At 37.3% G+C, this 17,970-nt stretch overlaps 1 protein-coding gene across 1 annotated transcript; it reads left to right on the top strand.

Moving 5' to 3' along the window:
- Positions 1 to 1,206: 1,206 nt before the first annotated feature.
- ovol1a (ovo-like zinc finger 1a) lies at positions 1,207 to 14,516 on the top strand. Its single transcript, XM_032584070.1, has 5 exons — positions 1,207 to 2,222; positions 10,331 to 10,551; positions 11,337 to 11,555; positions 11,919 to 12,063; positions 13,522 to 14,516. Exons 1-5 carry the CDS (start codon positions 2,123 to 2,125, stop codon positions 13,863 to 13,865), a joined length of 1,029 nt encoding a protein of 342 aa, XP_032439961.1. The 5' UTR covers positions 1,207 to 2,122; the 3' UTR covers positions 13,866 to 14,516.
- Positions 14,517 to 17,970: the final 3,454 nt, after the last annotated feature.

The following is a 17,970-nucleotide window of genomic DNA, read 5'->3' as shown; positions in this document are numbered from 1 at the left end:
TACTAAACAAAGATAAACAGAGAGCCCTTTATGTATTTAAATATTAGAGGGAAAAAGTGTTGCCCTCTGTAGTTCCGCTCATATTTCCCCAGCAATTCCCCAAAATGTAGCTTAATGCGACTGAGTATTACAGATGTTTGTAGGAGATTAGCTAAATTATACATTTTGGAATAGCAAAAGTGAGCCAAACTAATTATGAAAAGTGTCTCCTCAAACTGTGTAGCTGTGTCATTTAAACTCATGTAGCAGTTACTTTCCCTGAACTCTTAATGATATGAATAAATGTAAACAAAGCCAGAAATCCCGTTTCGTGACTGGAAATCCTCCCCCACTACGACTTTTATACCTCTGTAAAATCTGTAAAGTGTGGCCTGCATTTGAAATTAATTCTTTATTTTGATTCTCCTGAACAAAATTCAGTGCAAGCAAATGCCTTTAAAGTTTGCATGAAAAATGTAGTGCACACATGTATTTGTGGTCTCTAAATAAAATTCAGTCCAACCAAATGCCTTCAGAAGTAAATATTATGTTAAGTAATTGATGAACAGATTCCTGTTGTGTGTAATTTAAACCAAAGGTGTCCAAACTTTTTGTCACATGGGCCAAAATTGTCAGCTAATAAGTATTCACAGGCCAAAATATTATTTTTAAACGCTGAAATCACCAACTTTTTGTAGAAATGGGCAGTAGAGCCGACACTTCAAAAAGTTTTGTTAAATGAAAAGCATCCAGTTTGCACATTATTATAGGCTCAAGTAAAGAAAATGTAAAAAATATTTAGTCTGTTCTCAGAAGTGAAAACAAGATCCAGGTTAGTTTTCATTTGAAAACACTTTTTGTATTCAGCCATAATTTTCATCTGTTGTTCCTGGAAAATGATTAATTTCTCTTCCTAAAAACAAACAAGGTTCAAATGACTGGACTACAAAATTCTGCCAATAAATACAAAAAATACAAACAATAAATACAAAACAAAGCAAAGAAATGCAGTTATCATAAAAATAAAAAGTAAACAATTGTAAAAAATACTCTTAAAAGTAATATTTTTCAAAAAAGGTACTCAAGTAAATGTAATTGAGTAAATGTAACTAGTTACTGCGCAGCTCTGCCATTGGAACAAATACATTTTCATCAATATTAAGAAATTATTGATTATAACTGGCTCATGTATCTTGCTGAAAAGTTACTTGTAAGTTAGTTTGGCCTTATTTTAAGTGTATTAAGATATTTGCACTAGAAACTAAACCAAATTACTTTGTAAGGTTTTGCTGTTGCAGTGTCCACCCCGTTTCCTGTGCCGCCCTGGGTAACTGCCCATTTGACCCGTTAGAAGCAGCCACTGTGTTTCAGAGTAAACATAGATGCTGTTTTATACATTTTAATGAGGATTTCATCAGAAATCTTATGCCAGTTCGTGTTTCGGACGTTTTCATCCGGCTGAAACCGTGACTTTCTTCCTGCAGCTCGTCTTTTCTCACGGCTCCCCACCTTAAAGGGGAATGGAGAAGAGGTGGAGATACGGAGAGCGAAAAAGAAAGACGGAGACAGGGAGAGGAGGGGTAAACCGGTTCAGCAGGTATACTGAGGCCTAACCCAGTCTCCCTCCAGCCTGTTGTCACCGTTATTTCTGCCGCGCATGCGTGCTGGCGCCTGTTTCCTGCTTTTTTCTCCTTTTAAATGAGCACCTGAGCTCCCGTTTGACCCACCTCTGTCGTGACTCAATGTGTGTGTGTGTGATCGGGGATATCTGCCGTTTTCTTTTTCTTTTCTCTCAACCCACTCTCCCGTTATTTGAAGGCGCTGCGGAGTCCGCGCTGACTTTACCTGCCTTACCTGAGCAGACTCACCTGTCCGGACCTTCTTCAAACCTGGAAATCTGACTTTGAGAGAAAGAAAAGTGCTAAGATATTAGAAGATAACGCTTGGGGAAACAAGACGAAAAAGCGCAAGAAGAAGAGGGGGGAAAAAAAGAAGAAGAGGATCCACTCTTTCCATTTTCCCCCTCAGCTTCCTGCTTTTAAACGGTTACCTGGTCTGACGTCGCTACTTTTCTGAAAACTTCCCTTGCGCTAAATTAAAAAAAACAAATAACCCAACACGGACTGGTTGGCTGTGATCGAGCATGCCGCGGGCCTTTCTGGTGAAAAAGGCGAACGTTTCGCCTGGAAAGCGGAACTGGAGCGAGCTGCCCGACCATGAGCGGGGGGACGTCTACATCCCAGGTGAGTCCGCTGCTGCAGTAATGAGCCATGTTCGCTGCTTCATGAACGCAACCGGAGACTCGAAACGCGTGACTCGGTGCCTTTACGCACAGATTGGAGGATGTTTTAGGCGGGGTTTTGGGTCGGACCGGGAGTGCTGGTGTCGGTGTCGGTGTGGCAGGTGGTGCACGGAGGGGGTCCGGAGTCTGGATGCGAATAACGGGAATCCCGGCGGGGCCCCCGGAGAGCCTTCGGGTTCAGCGACTGCTTTACTTATTTTTGTTTGCGCATAGAAATCAACTCCAGATCGGCTTGAGCATAGATCATTCAATCAAAATGAACATAAACAAATTATATAATGATTAAATGTTTGCCTCCTTTCGCAACGGGCCTTTCCGATTGCTTCCCAGATCGACCTTCAACCCCTGATTGCCCTCCTTCCTTGTTCAGTCGCTGCGACTTATAAAACTCCAGGCTGGCTCGCTTCCTGGCATTTGCTGATTCATTACAAATAAACAGAAAACACTTCAAATTCAGAGGCAAAGCGACCCGGATTAATGAAGTGACACTCTTACTGTCACGGTCTCCAACTGGGGACCATCACCGCCTCCGGTCCCCCTCCTCATCTTTTTGAGAACAATCCCCATTGTTGCCGTCGGCGGAGTTTTTATTGTAAAAGGCCGCCGGTATCAGATAACAAGTAACGGACTACACCCTAAGCCTCTCCACTCTCTGACCCTTCCCCCGCTCCTTCTTCACTGGGTTTGTTTGTGTGCGTCTTCCTCTCCTCTCTCCCGTTAACTTTTAATCATTGACTTCTACATCCTCCTCCATGGCTGCTTGAGACGACAACAGCAGCAGGAAACCCGATTTCAGCTCGATGAATGCCTCAAATATAATATATATGCTAAATATGGCATTTATTCAGCTTGATAAATGCTTTAAATTATTAAAATGACACTTCACTGATAGGTGATTATGTATGATCTGATGATAAACAGTAAATCCATGTTGTTACCTCAAAAAGTACTATAAGTTCTTCTATTTAATACTTTACTGTTGCTTATATTCATAAAAAAACCCAAAATATTATTGCAACTCACCTGATTTGGGCCTGTCACTTTTATATAAAGTACATGTCTGTAAAATATTCTTTAAAAAACAAACAATTCAGTTGACATCCCCCAAAAATTGGAGCCCTGGGCGACAGCCACTGTAAGCCCTTTTTAAAATCTGGCCCAGGTTTTATACATATTTAGTTATGAACTGATAATACCAACTGATGATGGCAGGTTTAATGTGTCCATTAGTGTTGTTTCCCCTTAAAAATCACTATAAATTCATAATTTTCAAATACTTGCTCCTATGTGGCTTCCCCCCAAAACTTTAATATCTGGGCTACTGCCGTGTTACATTTACTTGACTAACGTTTTGAAAATAATGTACTTTTAGGAGTTTATAACTTGAGTAAACGTGAAAGCTGCTCTTACTTGAGTAAAATTAGACATTTCTGGTTACTGCACAGAAATAATTATATAAACTTCCTTCAGTTTGTTTTCCACTGAATGAAGAACAAACAGATTTTAACCAGAAATTCACCAATACACCTTTAGACTTTATGTCAAAGTGAGACCTCTTGTTTGGAAACAATCTTTGTTTTTCTACTGTTATTTATTACCAGGTGAATATACAGTAAAATCACATACTGTCACTGAAAGTACTTCACCCCTTTCTAACATACACATGTTTTTATATGTGACCTACTGTAAGTTTTAGTTTAACATTTTTATTAAAAAATTGTTTACATTTTTTTTATTTTGTTCTTTAAAACATCAGATTTTAAATTTAACATCTTCATTTTTTTCACCAAATACTTTTTTACTTTTACTTGAGTAAAGGTTGTTGAAGTAGTAGTGATACTCTTACTTGAGTTACTTAATCTTTGGGTTCTCATCTATTAAAAGCAATTAAATCCAATCAAAACAAACATTATCCTTATTTTTTCCTATGTTGCCAGTTTTATTTCAGTAAAACTTTGTTTCCAGCGACTTTTGCCCAATAAGTCGAAATGTCAAAGCTTGAGATCTTTGCTTCCTTTTCACTGCCGTGTTTTCCAAAAAAAAAAAAAATTATTATTATTTTTTACTGTTTTACGTGTCACCAAACTCTAAATGTCTGCCATGCCAACACCTTTGACTTTCTGAGAAACACTTGGCCTTAAAAGCAGCATCATGACCTGCGGGTTCATGTTATGTGACTCTAAACGTCTGATAACGTGGCTGTGACCAATATCTTTATTTGGAAAAGTTCTGTTCTCTAACTTCTCACTAACTGGGCTGCCATCCTTGAAATCTCCATCTTCCAGTTAACTCTGACCAGTAGTGAGGAACAGCACCAGCATTTTTCCTCTTTTTGTCATTTTGTCTCACTCTCTTTTTTTCTTTTAAATCTGGACAAAATCATTGCATTTACTTACGATAGGAAATGTTAAGTAAAACTCGTACTATTCGTCCTTTATAACCAAGTCTTTTTTAATAACCAGCGATTTTACTTAAAAGTCGACTTTGCTGCAGCTGAATTAGCTTTTGTTCAATCAATTAAATGGCCAAATATTAGCGAAAGTTTTGAAAGAAAGTGGCCCAAATTAAATTCTTATACAAAATAAATTTGTTCCATTGAGCTGAAAAAAGTTTGAAAACTAGATGCATTTCTTCTAACACAGTAAAGGTAAAAAAAAAATCTATTTAAAGTTTTGGATTTGTGATGACTAAAGCATTTTATTCCTTGACTTGTCTTTAGCTTTCATTTCATTTTCTTTGCCAATTTTGTCCCATGTTACAACAAGTTTGTATTAGGACTACCAAACTCACTCGTTAAGAAGAATTTCTGTCCATTTCAGTTCAAAGGTCATCAGTTATTTTACATTTTGAGTGCTAGCTGCATGCTAATTTTTTTTGGAATGCTCATGTCTGCCTTGGACACAGTTACGCCCCGGGCAAAGAGCCACGGTACCCACATCAACACCCACTACTATAAGTGTTTTTAAGATGCCGCCTGCAAACTCATTTTGAATTTTACTAAAAAGTCACTGCAAAGGTAGAAGATCCTATTATATAATTTAAATTTAAGGACTACATGTCAAAAACTAAACCTGCGGCACCTGTACACAGTGACGCATCGTTAACACCCTGAACAAAACCCAGCAACGGTCTCTGGTACAGTTTCTGGTATGTGCCGTTACTTGATGTACCTGCCTGGATTGCGTTGGCGTCCACACACACTTACAAAAGAACAGTCAAAATGAAAACACACACACACGCCGACACGCACAGACAAAGGTATGATAATTACCTTAGACGGAAAGAGAGTGGAAGGCGTGTTGAATGCTTGTTATAAGCCACAGGATGCCATCAGTTTGGACAAATTTCCACATGGTGTGTATTTATGTGTGTGTTGGAGTTTTATTTTTATCTCATAATCCACAAACATGTGCCAGGACCAGTTTCTGATGGATCATCGGTGTGAAAACAGTTTGCTTTGGCCCACCTCTGAGATTACACACAACTGATGAGGGTTTAGTTGAGTAACAGGAGTATTAATGTTACAGACAGCAACAAAAACATGCAGTTTTCCTTCACATCAATGCTCAGATTTAACTATCCATTCAATATTTAATTGGGAAATGGTTTAATTTGGGTTTTATTTAGAGGTAAAGCACAACTACATGAAAAAAAATCTTAAATTTGCCTTTCTTAAGACGTCAGCGAAAGCCTGTAGAGCCAGTTATTCTGCTTTTAGTGTTACTCCCACTCTTTTAGTTCATTTGTATTTCTCTACAACATAATGATATATTCGGAATTATATCAATTCATTGGTTAAACATGTCAAATGTTTATTTCAGTGGTAGAAATATGTGGTGAAAGGTGACGTGTTTAAGGAAATACATGTTGTTGTTCTGGGTTTTCCACCAGCAAAATGAAAACATAAGGTGCTGTAGCTTTAACTGTGACCAGCTGATATGAAAAAGAAACAGGATGTATCACTCTGTTTAACACCAACAAGATTTGGTTGTGATTTTGTGTTTTCTATGTAAGATGAGGTCTAAATTTCACATAAAGTATATATCTTAAAAATCTGATTTATAAAAGTTTAGGTCCTGCTAAACTTTCTTTAAAAACTAATCTTTTCCAGCATCAGCTCCTGCAAACCTTAAAAAAATGATAATCTGTTTAAAGGTTTGTAGAAATATTAATCAAATGAAGTCTCTACTTATCATGATTTCACCTTACTACTTAAGGCGTAATTATCCTTTTTTTATTTATAAAATTAGATTTTGTATCCAGTTCTTCTTTCAGTTTTACATTTAAGGGATCAAATTTTGTCACTCAACACAGAACTAAAGTATTTTTGTTTGAAGCAACACATTTGGTCCATTAATTTATAAAAACAAAAAAGTACTTCAAGAACTTTAGCTACATTAGTTGAAGTATTTTTGTCAAGCACATAAGATTTTCACTGATTAGCATTTTATAAGCTAAAAACATTGTAGAAAAAGTCTCATTTAAAGCTTGAGTTTTGGGACACAATCTCAATGTTCTCATCTCATATGTAATATGATCTTTACATTGTGAGAAACTGATTATTACCATTAAAACATGTTTGTTTCAGTTCTCATTCCAAACCGGACTTACTTAAGCTAAGCTAACTAGCATAAACTTGGCAGCTAGTAAATTCTGCCTCATTAGTAGAAACTTCCATCATGCTAAGCTAAACTTAGCCAAGGTAAGATTAGTAGCAGCTTAAGTGAGTAGAAGAAACAATCACTGAAAGTTTCATATATTATTTTATTATTTTCACCACAATTTGCCAAACCAGTTAGCTTTGCTCTGAACTTATCTTAAAAAATTATTTATTACTGCTGGATTGTTTTCAATGCAGTTTTTAGTCTCTTGCGTATTTCTTTGAATTTTAGAGATTTAAAATGTATTGTTTTACAATTAAAAACTATATTTGATAAAGTAGGCTACTAGTTGTAATGCTAGGCATAGTAAAGCAAAGTCAAGCTAGTTAGCTTCTTTCAGTAGCATCAGCAAATTTACAGGAAAGCAGATATAATTTTAGCTTTTTTGTAAAGGAAAAAAAACTGAGCTGAGGTACACAATTGAAGTAACTTGTTATATTGATTTTTTAAATGTTATACATTCAGAGGTTAAATCTGTGCTGCTCTCATGTTTAAAAGAGCTACATTTGATGGGCATCCTGTATGCTAAACCTGGCTAACGAATGCTAACTATTGCCCATTTACATTTATAAAGCAAACATGAAACTGTAAAAAATAGGAAATTCTGGCTCTAAAATGACCCAAGTGTTAAATCAGTGGGTCTTAAATGACCTGTGTGTATTCTGGGATCTACTTTCAGTGTCGGTGCTAAAGCTGCCTGAAGGTTAATATTTATTGAATGGAGGAAAATGTAACGGACCCAATGAACAGCCGGTTGCTGCAGACAATACACCTTTAGCAAACACACCCTGACTCACACCCAATGTTTGATAAAGTTATCTGCTGATTGTTGACTCTTTCTCTCACCTGAGCAATGCTATAAATAAAAAAATAAAACGCTAAAACATATGCAAACATGGTGTTCCTCCTTCCACTTCAGCATGAAATGAAAGAACTTTGGGTATTTTGAACCCCGTCATCCAGTTACACCCAGACATACACACATCTCATTCATTGGTGATGGGGGGAAGGAGGGGCGAGCAAACAATGCTAGTTGAGATTAAATGTCCACAAGCAGCAGTCACCACAGAAACTATCAATGCACAGAGGTAATTAAGACTTTTAGGCCATTTCAAGGAAATGTTATTTACTTTTCCACTTGTGGTACAGATCCGTTTAACAAGTGTAATCTTCAGTAAACGAATAACAATCAGATGTTATTCCTCCATGAATAAATATGATTAACTGTACAGTTTAGTGATACAAACAGCACTTCTTTATGTGATTATTGTTCTAAACAATCATGTTTTTCAAGAGGTGTGTCTCTGTTTTGTGGTGATGATTGCTGTGAGGACAGAAATATCGTGATAAAACTTTAAGTCCACATCACCCAGCTAAGTCGTAACTTAGTATTGTTGACCGGACGTCATAATTACCAGATGGCGTCTCTGTAAACCCAGAGATCCACTGGGGCTCCATGACTGACATTTCATTAGCAAATATGCTGCCGAGGCGGCACAGAGCCTCACTGTGTCACAGCGAACCGTTAGCTCTGTAAGTTTATAGATCAGCTTTTGTGTCTTCTCATCTTTAAAGCTAGCTGCAGGGGCCTCATTTGCATTTACATTTGGGTTTTATCAGATTCAAGCCTGACAAACTAAACTGATTCCTTGTTTTCTATCAGGCCACACCTGCCAATGGGCACCTGAAACACACACACACACACACACACACACCCACACACACACACACACACACACACACACACACACAAGCACGCCTTTATAACATGCCGTTGGCTTTTTCTGTCAATCAAGTTGCTTTCTTTGACATTTTCTGTTATGCTCTGCTCTTGCACACCATGGTTATAATTTAGTTTTATTTCATTTTCTTTGTCTAATTCAGTTACTTTTAGTTCATTTTTAGAGTGTATTTGTTAGTTTTTATTAGTTAAATATTGTTTAGTTTCACTTATGTTTTTACTGCTTAATGTTTTAGTTTTTCGTGTCTTGGTTGGTTTTTAGGTGCAGATTATAATTCAAAATGGTCAAAGTATTGTGTTGTGACTATGTTTACACGAATTGGTTAATGAATGCTCACCAGAAGATACCGTTTTTAAAAAGTTATTCAGTTATTGTTGAACAACCAACTATCTCTGGAGCTTTGTCACAACTTTTGCCAATTAGCCGACGTGTCACCTGAGGGATTGTGGAGTGCTGTAATTTGCCGACAGCAGATGTAAACTGCTTCTGTGGGGGGAAAAAAGGCTAATAAATAAATTCATAAACACAAAAACGAGGGGTATTATATCTGTTAATGAAAATGTTCTCTCAATTTCAGTTATTTCCTTAGCTGTAGTTAACTGTAATAAGCTTGGTGAACACCTTTACCATAACGCAGAAACCCTGACGCTCAGCCCTGCGGAGGTGGATTGTTTGAGGAAGGTAAAGAGCTGGTGCTGCAAGACCGTCTGGTTCAGCAAGTCTAACTGTAATGGGGATGTCTTTGTATAGGTTGGTGTGTGTGCGCGAGCGTGTGTGTGTGTGTGTGTGTGTGTTTCCAGGCATGTGTCTGCGTGCAAAGCGAGTCTTACTCGACAATAGCCCAAACAGGAGCACACCTAACCACGCAAACACACTTATTTAATTCTGTGTGTTTGCTAGCAGAGCAATTGTGCAAATAAGGACACGGTGCAAGATGGCTGCTTATTGTGAAACCCAGTAATGCAGTAATTTTCTTTTTTAATTTTCTGTGTTTGTCTCTCACTCCTTTGGTCAACAGTATTCCAGTTCACATCTGCCAGTTTAAAACCAGATTTACTTTTTTTTTTTTTAAACATACATTGCCAGGTTTTGCATCAACATTAATATCAATAGAATATAACTCCAGAACCGCACTGCATTCTGGGAGACGTAGGCAGAGGAAAGACTTTACCTGCTCAACCTTGCTATTGATGGTGGTTGTTGTTTTTTTAATAATACATTATTTTGAACAAATAACATGGCATAGAAGATCTTCAACATAATGAGAAATATGAGAATTCAGTAATAAAACTAATATAAAATAACCACAGACGTTGACAATATTGGTGTTAAAGTCTCACAATCTACAAAGTAGAATAAATAAAGCAAAAACAGTTAAATAAATGAATATGTATATGGGTAAAATAAAACAATGTAACAGTTTAAAGTTACGCAGCTGTGCCTCACAACTACTAAAAAATAACAAAACATTCAGTGAAAACTACGCATGAAACAGGAAACGTCTCGAGTCTGGCAGTGTTTCAGATTTTTAAAACAATCAAACGGATCAATAATGATCAATATTGACTGATATGAAATGCTTATATCTTACATATTAGAATATGTTATTGTAAAATAATCATTTTTTACCCTTATTGTCCATCCAGTCTCCATCTTCCCGAACTCGGTTCTGATGACGGAAGTCGAGGCGAGTCCTGCGGAGACCGTTCCTCTCTGCCTCACCAAACACTCTTCATCGGACAACCACGCCCAGCTGCCGTCCAGCACCGCGCTCGGACAACCGCGGAGTCCGAGTGGCTCACCGGGAAGGTCGGACATCAGGCGCAGCTTACACAGCGGGTCGTTGTATGTCCGGTCCAAAATGAAGGTGAGAAAGGAGACACAACTGCAGTTTCCACTGTACAATATTAAAAAAAAAAAAACAAGATTTTGGCCACTGTAGATGGAAAAAACATGAGGAGCAGATTTATGCCAGAAAGATTAATCTTAGAAATTTTCTAGAAAAAAAAAGAACATTTCTGATTTTGAAAAGTGAAAAATTTGCTAGAAATTTTTAGATTTATCTCAGAAACTTTCTATAAAAAGTTTTAAAGTCAAATATTTTCTACTTTTGAAATTTTCAGTTTCTAAAGTCCATTTTTTTTTACCTTTCAAGCTCAGAAATTTTTTTAGAAAAAAATGGACATTTCTGAGATTAATGGAAAAAAAATTTCTATGACTCAAAATATTTTTAGAAAATTTCTTGAGAAAAAGTTTCAATGTCAAATATTTTCCACCTTTGGAAATTTTTTGAGTTTGAAAATTCATAAATTTCCATATATTTTCCTAGAAATTTTCAGAGACAAATCTAAAAATTTCTGAGTTTTTCTAGCTTATTTGTGACTTTTCAATCTCAGAAATTTCCAAGTTCTTTTCAATAAAATTTCTGATATTAATCTCAAACTTTCAGATCTTATTGGTGGAAATATACTCCTCTTTTTTTTCTTTTTCTATCTAGAATCGCCCTGATACGTTGTCGTAATAATATCTAGAGTTATGTCCAGAATAAAACATTTTCTCTGTCACAGGAAAACTTCTTACAGCTAAAACGTCATTAGCAGAAACACACGCCTCTTCATTTCAGCTCGATCAGCATTTTTCTCTCTCTAACAGGTAACTACAGGAAAGCTGCCTCCTGATCCCACTCCTCTTCCTCCAACTCTTCCTCCCATTCCCATTCCCAGTCCACAACCTCTACCTCCACAAGCCGCTGTGATGCCAGCTGCCCCCAAACAAACCCCCGCCCCATCGGAGCCGCCATCCATGGTGAACCGACCAGCGGGCCAAAGTCAGAACACTGCGCCGACACCAGCAGGAGCGTTTGTGTGCCAGGTATGATGGCACGATTAAAGTGATTAATCTCATTATTTCATTCATTATTGATTCTTCCAAACCAGCAATACATGTTTTAAAGTTATGTCATTCTATATACTTCGTTTTAGGGCCATATAAAAAGAATGTAAAAAATTGAAAGATAAAATTCTGATAATAAAGTCGTAATATTACAAGAATTTGGATCAATAAATTATCTTTTAATTTAATTGAATTAAACCAGGGCAAGATCACCGTGACATCCAGCGTTGGTGTGTGTTGATCTGTGTCAACACACACCCTTTAAGTCTAGAACTCAGTTGACTTCCTGTCAGGTTGACATTCAGTAAAAATTATGGGTCTATAAACTGTTGCTGGTTTCAGGTTTGCCAGAAGACTTTCCAGTTCCAGCGCATGTTGAACAGACACGTCAAGTGCCACAGTGACACCAAGAGACACCTCTGCAACTTCTGCGGCAAAGGCTTCAACGACACCTTTGACCTCAAGAGACATGTCCGCACGCACACAGGTACTGGCTCGCTTTGATTTTCCTGCAGTATCCAGGTTTAAGAGGCTTTAAACAGATCTATAAACTCGCACTAGCTCAGGTAATGACAGGTAGTAAGATCAGATATCAAAACTACGCAGACGATACACAGCTCTGCATTACGATGTCACCAGGTGACTCTGAACCCATCAAAGCGTTAATAGGACAGATAAATGTGTGGATGTGCCAAAACTGTCTGCAGCTGAACAGAAACAAAACTGAAGTTATTATCTTTGGACCTAAAGAGGAACGATCAAATCTGGGAGTAGTAATGGACTCTAACATGAACATTCACAGACACATAAAGACGGTTACAAAGTCGGCCTTCTATCACCTGAAGAACATTTCCAGGACTAGAGGTCTAAATCTCAGTAAGATCTAGAGAAACTCAAACATGCGTTTATCTTTAGTCGCATTGATTACTGCAACAGTTTCTTCACACTTCGGCCTAAAAAATCAATCAGATCCAGAACGCTGCTGCTGTAGTTCTGACTAAAACCAGGAAGTTAGAGATCATCACCCAGTTCTACAGTCCCTACACTGGCTCCCTGTAGCTCAGACTTTAAAATACTGTTAGTTTATAAATCACTGAACAGTTTAGCACCACAATACATTAAAGATATGCTGTTGTCATAGCAATCTTCCAGACCTCCCAGGTCTTCTGGTTCTGGTTCTGCTCTGCATCCCCAGAACCAGAACCAAACATGGAGAAGCAGAATTCACTGCAAAAACACAAAATATTACCAAATATTTTTGGTCTAGTGGTTCTAGTGCAAATATCTCATTAATCTTGAAATAAGACAAACCAACTTAGAAGTGACTTTTGTAGCAAGATGTGGGAGATTGTTTTAGTAAATAATTCCTTAATATTGTTGAAAAAGTTTTAGTTACATTGACAGATTAATTCACATAAAACAAGACATTTTTCATGTTTTATAAAATTGTTAATTATAAGTCTTGTCTCATGTTGTGTCTCAACATTTGCTGATATAAGTGATTGATATATCATATTGATTTCCTGGCGTAAACATTTTTAAAGCATCATCCATATATATTTTCCCTGGTGTTATTCATTGTAAAGTTAATTATGAGGCAAATTTCTCAAAAACAAGCTCATATATGTCATTGAAAAGTTACTTGCAAGTTAGTTTTGTCTCATTTTAAGTGTACTAAGATATTTGCACTGGAAAACAAACCAAAAATACTTGGTAAGATTTTGTGATTTTGCAGTTTTCAGCTACGCAAACAGCTGAAACACTGAGTTCAACCACATGAACACTAAATAACTGCTTTTGAACCATAATAAATGGAACATTGATTAATATATTTGATGTGTACAGACAAAATGTGATGTTTGTTACTAGTTTCGTCTCTTTAATCGGCCTTGTTGCTGAAATGTGCGATACAAATGAACTCGATTGATTGATTGATGTTTTCCAGGCGTCCGCCCGTACAAATGCTCGCTGTGCGACAAGGCCTTCACCCAGCGCTGCTCCCTGGAGTCCCACATGAAGAAGATCCACAGCGTCACCCTGAAGTACGCCTACAAGGAGCGCCGCAACAAGCTGTACGTGTGCGAGGAGTGCGGCCACACGGCCGGCACTCAGGACGAGCTGGTCCGCCACCTCCACTCGCTGCACCCGGACAGCCAGCTGCTGAAGGGGAAGGCCGCGCGGCGGGCCGGCGGGCCGGGAGCGCCGGCCACCGGCTCCGTCGGAGGATCCCCTCCCAGCTCGCCCCGGGAGGCCGACAGCGACGACACCAACGGGTCAGCCGGGCAGTAGATCGCCGCCAAAAACTCAGACAGGATGCATGAAGGAGGGATGTGTTCTCTCACGGACATGTAGAGTGTTTAGTTTCTATATTTATATTGATGGAAAGGGTTTGGATTTGGGTTTGTTTTGTAAGAAAATTGGTAAAATGTTGATGCAGTAAGAAGAGTAAGCTTGACTTGACTGGGTCAAAACATTATGACGTCTCAACTTTCATCCTCAGGGATTAATTTTTCATTTTTATTTTATCGCTCCAAGAAGAACCTCAAACAGGGTGGAACCCTCTCAGAAGACGCTCCGGATCAGAACCTTTCATCCAACTACGCAGACTTTGTTCACCTCATTATGTTTTGGCTCATCTTTATATTTTTGTATGACACTATGCTACCAGTGGGTTTCCCTGTGCAACAGAAGAGATTAATTTTTCTAATGGAAAAAACTTTATTATTATTATTAAAGCAAGTAATATATTACATAACATCGACTTGATTTTGTTCGTTCTTTTAAATAAATTCTTTTTTGTTTTTTACATTTGCAGCTCAGGAGTTTAACAACCCGTCTAATGAGACTTTTTAAAAGAATAAATAAACAGCAATACGCTCTGTGTGTTAAAATTTGTTAAACAATAAAGTAACTTGAATAAAAGTTTCTTCAGAAAGGCTGGATAAGCATCGATTAAGATTATGCTAAATAAATACAGGAAAATCTGACAGAAATGAAGCAAATCTTGAAGAAAATGGGTCAGAATTTTAAATTCTGGGCTTCCAACATCTGAATTTAAACCATTTCTTATTATTTCAAGATAGAAAAATAATGAATTTCAGTCCAATACTAATTTATTTGTGTAACTCTGAGCACGTGGCTTTAACTAAACCAAGTAAGAATTGTTTATTTAATTTTAAAGGCAATAATAAAAGGTATTTTAGCAGTTATTCTGTGTGGTTTTATGTAATGCCTACATAAAATATCTCCAATAGAAGGAAACCAATGGTACAAAGCTTTTAACATAATAATAATAATAGATTTTCTAGCTTTGAACTGTGTTCTTTATATTTTTAAGTGGGCTACTGGACTGGCCTTGTTGTAAAAAATAAACATATTTTTCTCCTTTGTAAGTTAATGATTCATTTTTGTTCTAAAATATGAAAACATTGAGTTTACTTTAGTTTCATTCCATTTTAAAATAATAATATTAAATATGTAGAACCATTTTTAAGTAATATTTTCTATAGCAGTGGGGACAGAAGTGGCTCCTAGAATTGAAATGGTTGCCGACCCAAGGTATATATTTATTTGTTTTAAGTATAATATAAAAAAATCAACACAGACCAACTGCAATAAACTACTAAAACCAAAAAAAATTATTATTTTTTACTTAAAATGGTAATTCAATATACAACTGATGAATTGGATGAACAGGTTTCAATTTATTCTGGATTTTCAAATTCAAACTGGGTCTCAGCCGCACTAATATGAACACATTTACATTTGTTCATGTAAATGTTGGTGTCCTGGCGTAAACATAAAGCACCGTCCATTTATTCTAATTGGAAAATTTGATGACCAAATTGACCTAATAGGCAACGACGAGCTGAAAACGTTTGGATGAGTCAAGATGAGGCTTTAAAAACGAGAACATCGTAGGAATTATGGGTAATTATGGTGGCGGCAGCTTCATGGTGGGTCTGTGCCATCGCTGGTGGTTCTGGTGTGTCACACAAAGTGGAATAAAGAAGAAGAAGTGAGTAGTACCTCCAAATTCTCAATCTTCAAATGAACCCAACAAGCATTGTTTCTGCTGACTCGTTCATTTCTAAGTATATAAACAAATAATCAGGGTGAGAAATTTGGCTTTTTAATTAAATAACACCTCACACACTTAAAAACTGACCTTTCACAGCAAAGCAGCAACGTTAAACTGGTCACTGCAACATTTTCATTGGTCACTGAAGATGTTAAGCCATTATGATACACTGCAAAAACACAAAATGTTACAAAGTAGCTTTAGTTTAGGTTCTAATGCAAATATGTTAGTACACTTTAAATATGACATAACTAACTTACAAGTGACTTTTCAGCAAGAAATACAAGCTTGTTTTCAGTCAATTATAGATATTTTAACCAAAATACTTGGTAAGATTTTGTGATTTTGCAGTGCATAATATGGAGTTAAAGATGCTAGCCTGAGTCAGATGGTATTCTCTGAGAAACCAACATTTCAACATCCTATCTGCTCCCGTTCAGAGTTGGATTAACACACACAGTCCTGGTTTAGATCATGTTTAGACACATAACTGCATGTTTGACAACGATGTCGGAGTAAAACAAACACCAACTGAAGCATTTCACTCCTCAGGGGGTTAAAGGTTAAATGTTTCTGACCAAGCAGTTGTTCCAAGAAAATCAAGAAAAAAGTTTGGCTTCTTAATTTTAACAAACGTTTTAGTTCACTTGGTCGTTTATCGTTTTTAGCCAAAGTTATTATGAGCCATTGTAGAAAGTCCAAAAACCACTTGATGGCCTAGTCAAAGTCCAGATCCAAATCCAAAATGACTGACTTTCACATATTTTGGCTTTCAGTTGAGGTTGCGATAAAAATGTGGTTCTACAAAACATCCAGCCTCTTTGAACCATTTTGTCAAGAAAACAGAGGCTACATTAACTTTAAAGAGGATCTTTTATGCAAAATTCACATTTTGCACATTTTTATGCTTCCATTTGGGTCACAACTGCCTCTAAAAGCAATTGCTTAAAAAAACCCACCCAGTCGTTTTTTTGGCAACAGGTTTATGTTTTTTGGTGTCGAGAATCCAACTCCAACCGCAACAAAGCCCAGCCTGTTACCTAGCAACCCAAATAGAACTCCAGCATGTTTGGTCAGCTGGTTTTACCCCTGAATGCACTGTACAATGGCTGCTGGAAAAGACAAATGTTTTGTTTTGAATGTATTTAAGACTTTGATAGATCCCAGTATGGCGAGTTGCAGATGTGTAATTGTTTTACTTGAGTCATTTATAAGTTTATGTTTATTGTGAGTATGCACTGTAGCTGAATGTGTTTTGTTTTGTTTTCCAGTCTCTCTGTATGCTGTTTTTGTTTTTGTTGTCTTACCATCCAGAAACGATTTGCTGCATTCTTGTTGGTTGTGCAGCAGGCTCTACTAATGCTTTTCAAAGAGGTACTGTGGTTAGTGCATCAGTTTGTTGCTATTTTCATGTGTGAGCATAAACACTGAATTGGGGGCGTGGCCAGCAGCAGCTTACTTGGATTTAAAGTGACAAAGCCCCTAAACCAGAACTGATCAGACTAAAATCTCAATGTCTAAGAATGATTTTGTGCAAAGAAAAATGTAATAAATATGTTCTGGATAGACCATAGACCTATCCTAACCTGTTAAAGGAAGCATAATATGTCACCTTTAAAGTTATTTTAAAGAAGCAAAGAAGAATTTTTTTCCTTGTTTGACGAGGCGGTCTGCAGTCAGAGAAAGTGAAGAGTTATTTTGCCTCTTTTCTTGCTCCCCAAACCCGTTCCCCTCTCTCTCTCTCTCTGTCTTTGTCTCTCCTGAGTTTCTTCCTCCCATTCTCCTGCTTCTCGCCAAGCTTTGGACTGACTGTGTGTCTAAGAAGGGCTGCGGCTGGGGGGAGAGGTTGGATTCCTGATCCCTGTCGAGTCTTGTCGGAGGATTCCAGCTGCTGTCAGCCCGGGGATACAGGGAGGAAAACCCAGGCGGATAACGGTCTGTGAAAGGTAACAGACACAGACGGTGTAGGAAAATAATGGAATCATTCAAAAGTAATGTATTTTAATCAGGTTTATGCACTGTTTTTATGAAATTAGCGTTTTCTTGATGTTTCCAGAAGGTTTTCTGATTATCTTGGACTTTCTTTCTTGTGTCATTTTAAACTGCAAAACATACAATAGCAGACAGAAACTGCAGTGTCCAGACTTTTTGTCACATGGGCCAAAATCTTCAGCTCAGAAGTACTTTAGAGTCAAAAAATATTATTTTAAAAATGTAAATCACCAAAAACGTGATTTTGTTTTTTCATAGATTCAAAATATTTGCACGTTTTTCTTTGTTAAATGAAAGGCAACTGTAGTTTTCTTATTAATT

The sequence above is a fragment of the Xiphophorus hellerii genome, chromosome 14, assembly GCF_003331165.1.
Source record: "Xiphophorus hellerii strain 12219 chromosome 14, Xiphophorus_hellerii-4.1, whole genome shotgun sequence".
NCBI classification, from domain to species: domain Eukaryota; kingdom Metazoa; phylum Chordata; class Actinopteri; order Cyprinodontiformes; family Poeciliidae; genus Xiphophorus; species Xiphophorus hellerii.
The sequence above is the reverse complement of the archived record's forward strand: the minus strand, read 5'-3'. Positions and strand labels throughout refer to the sequence as shown.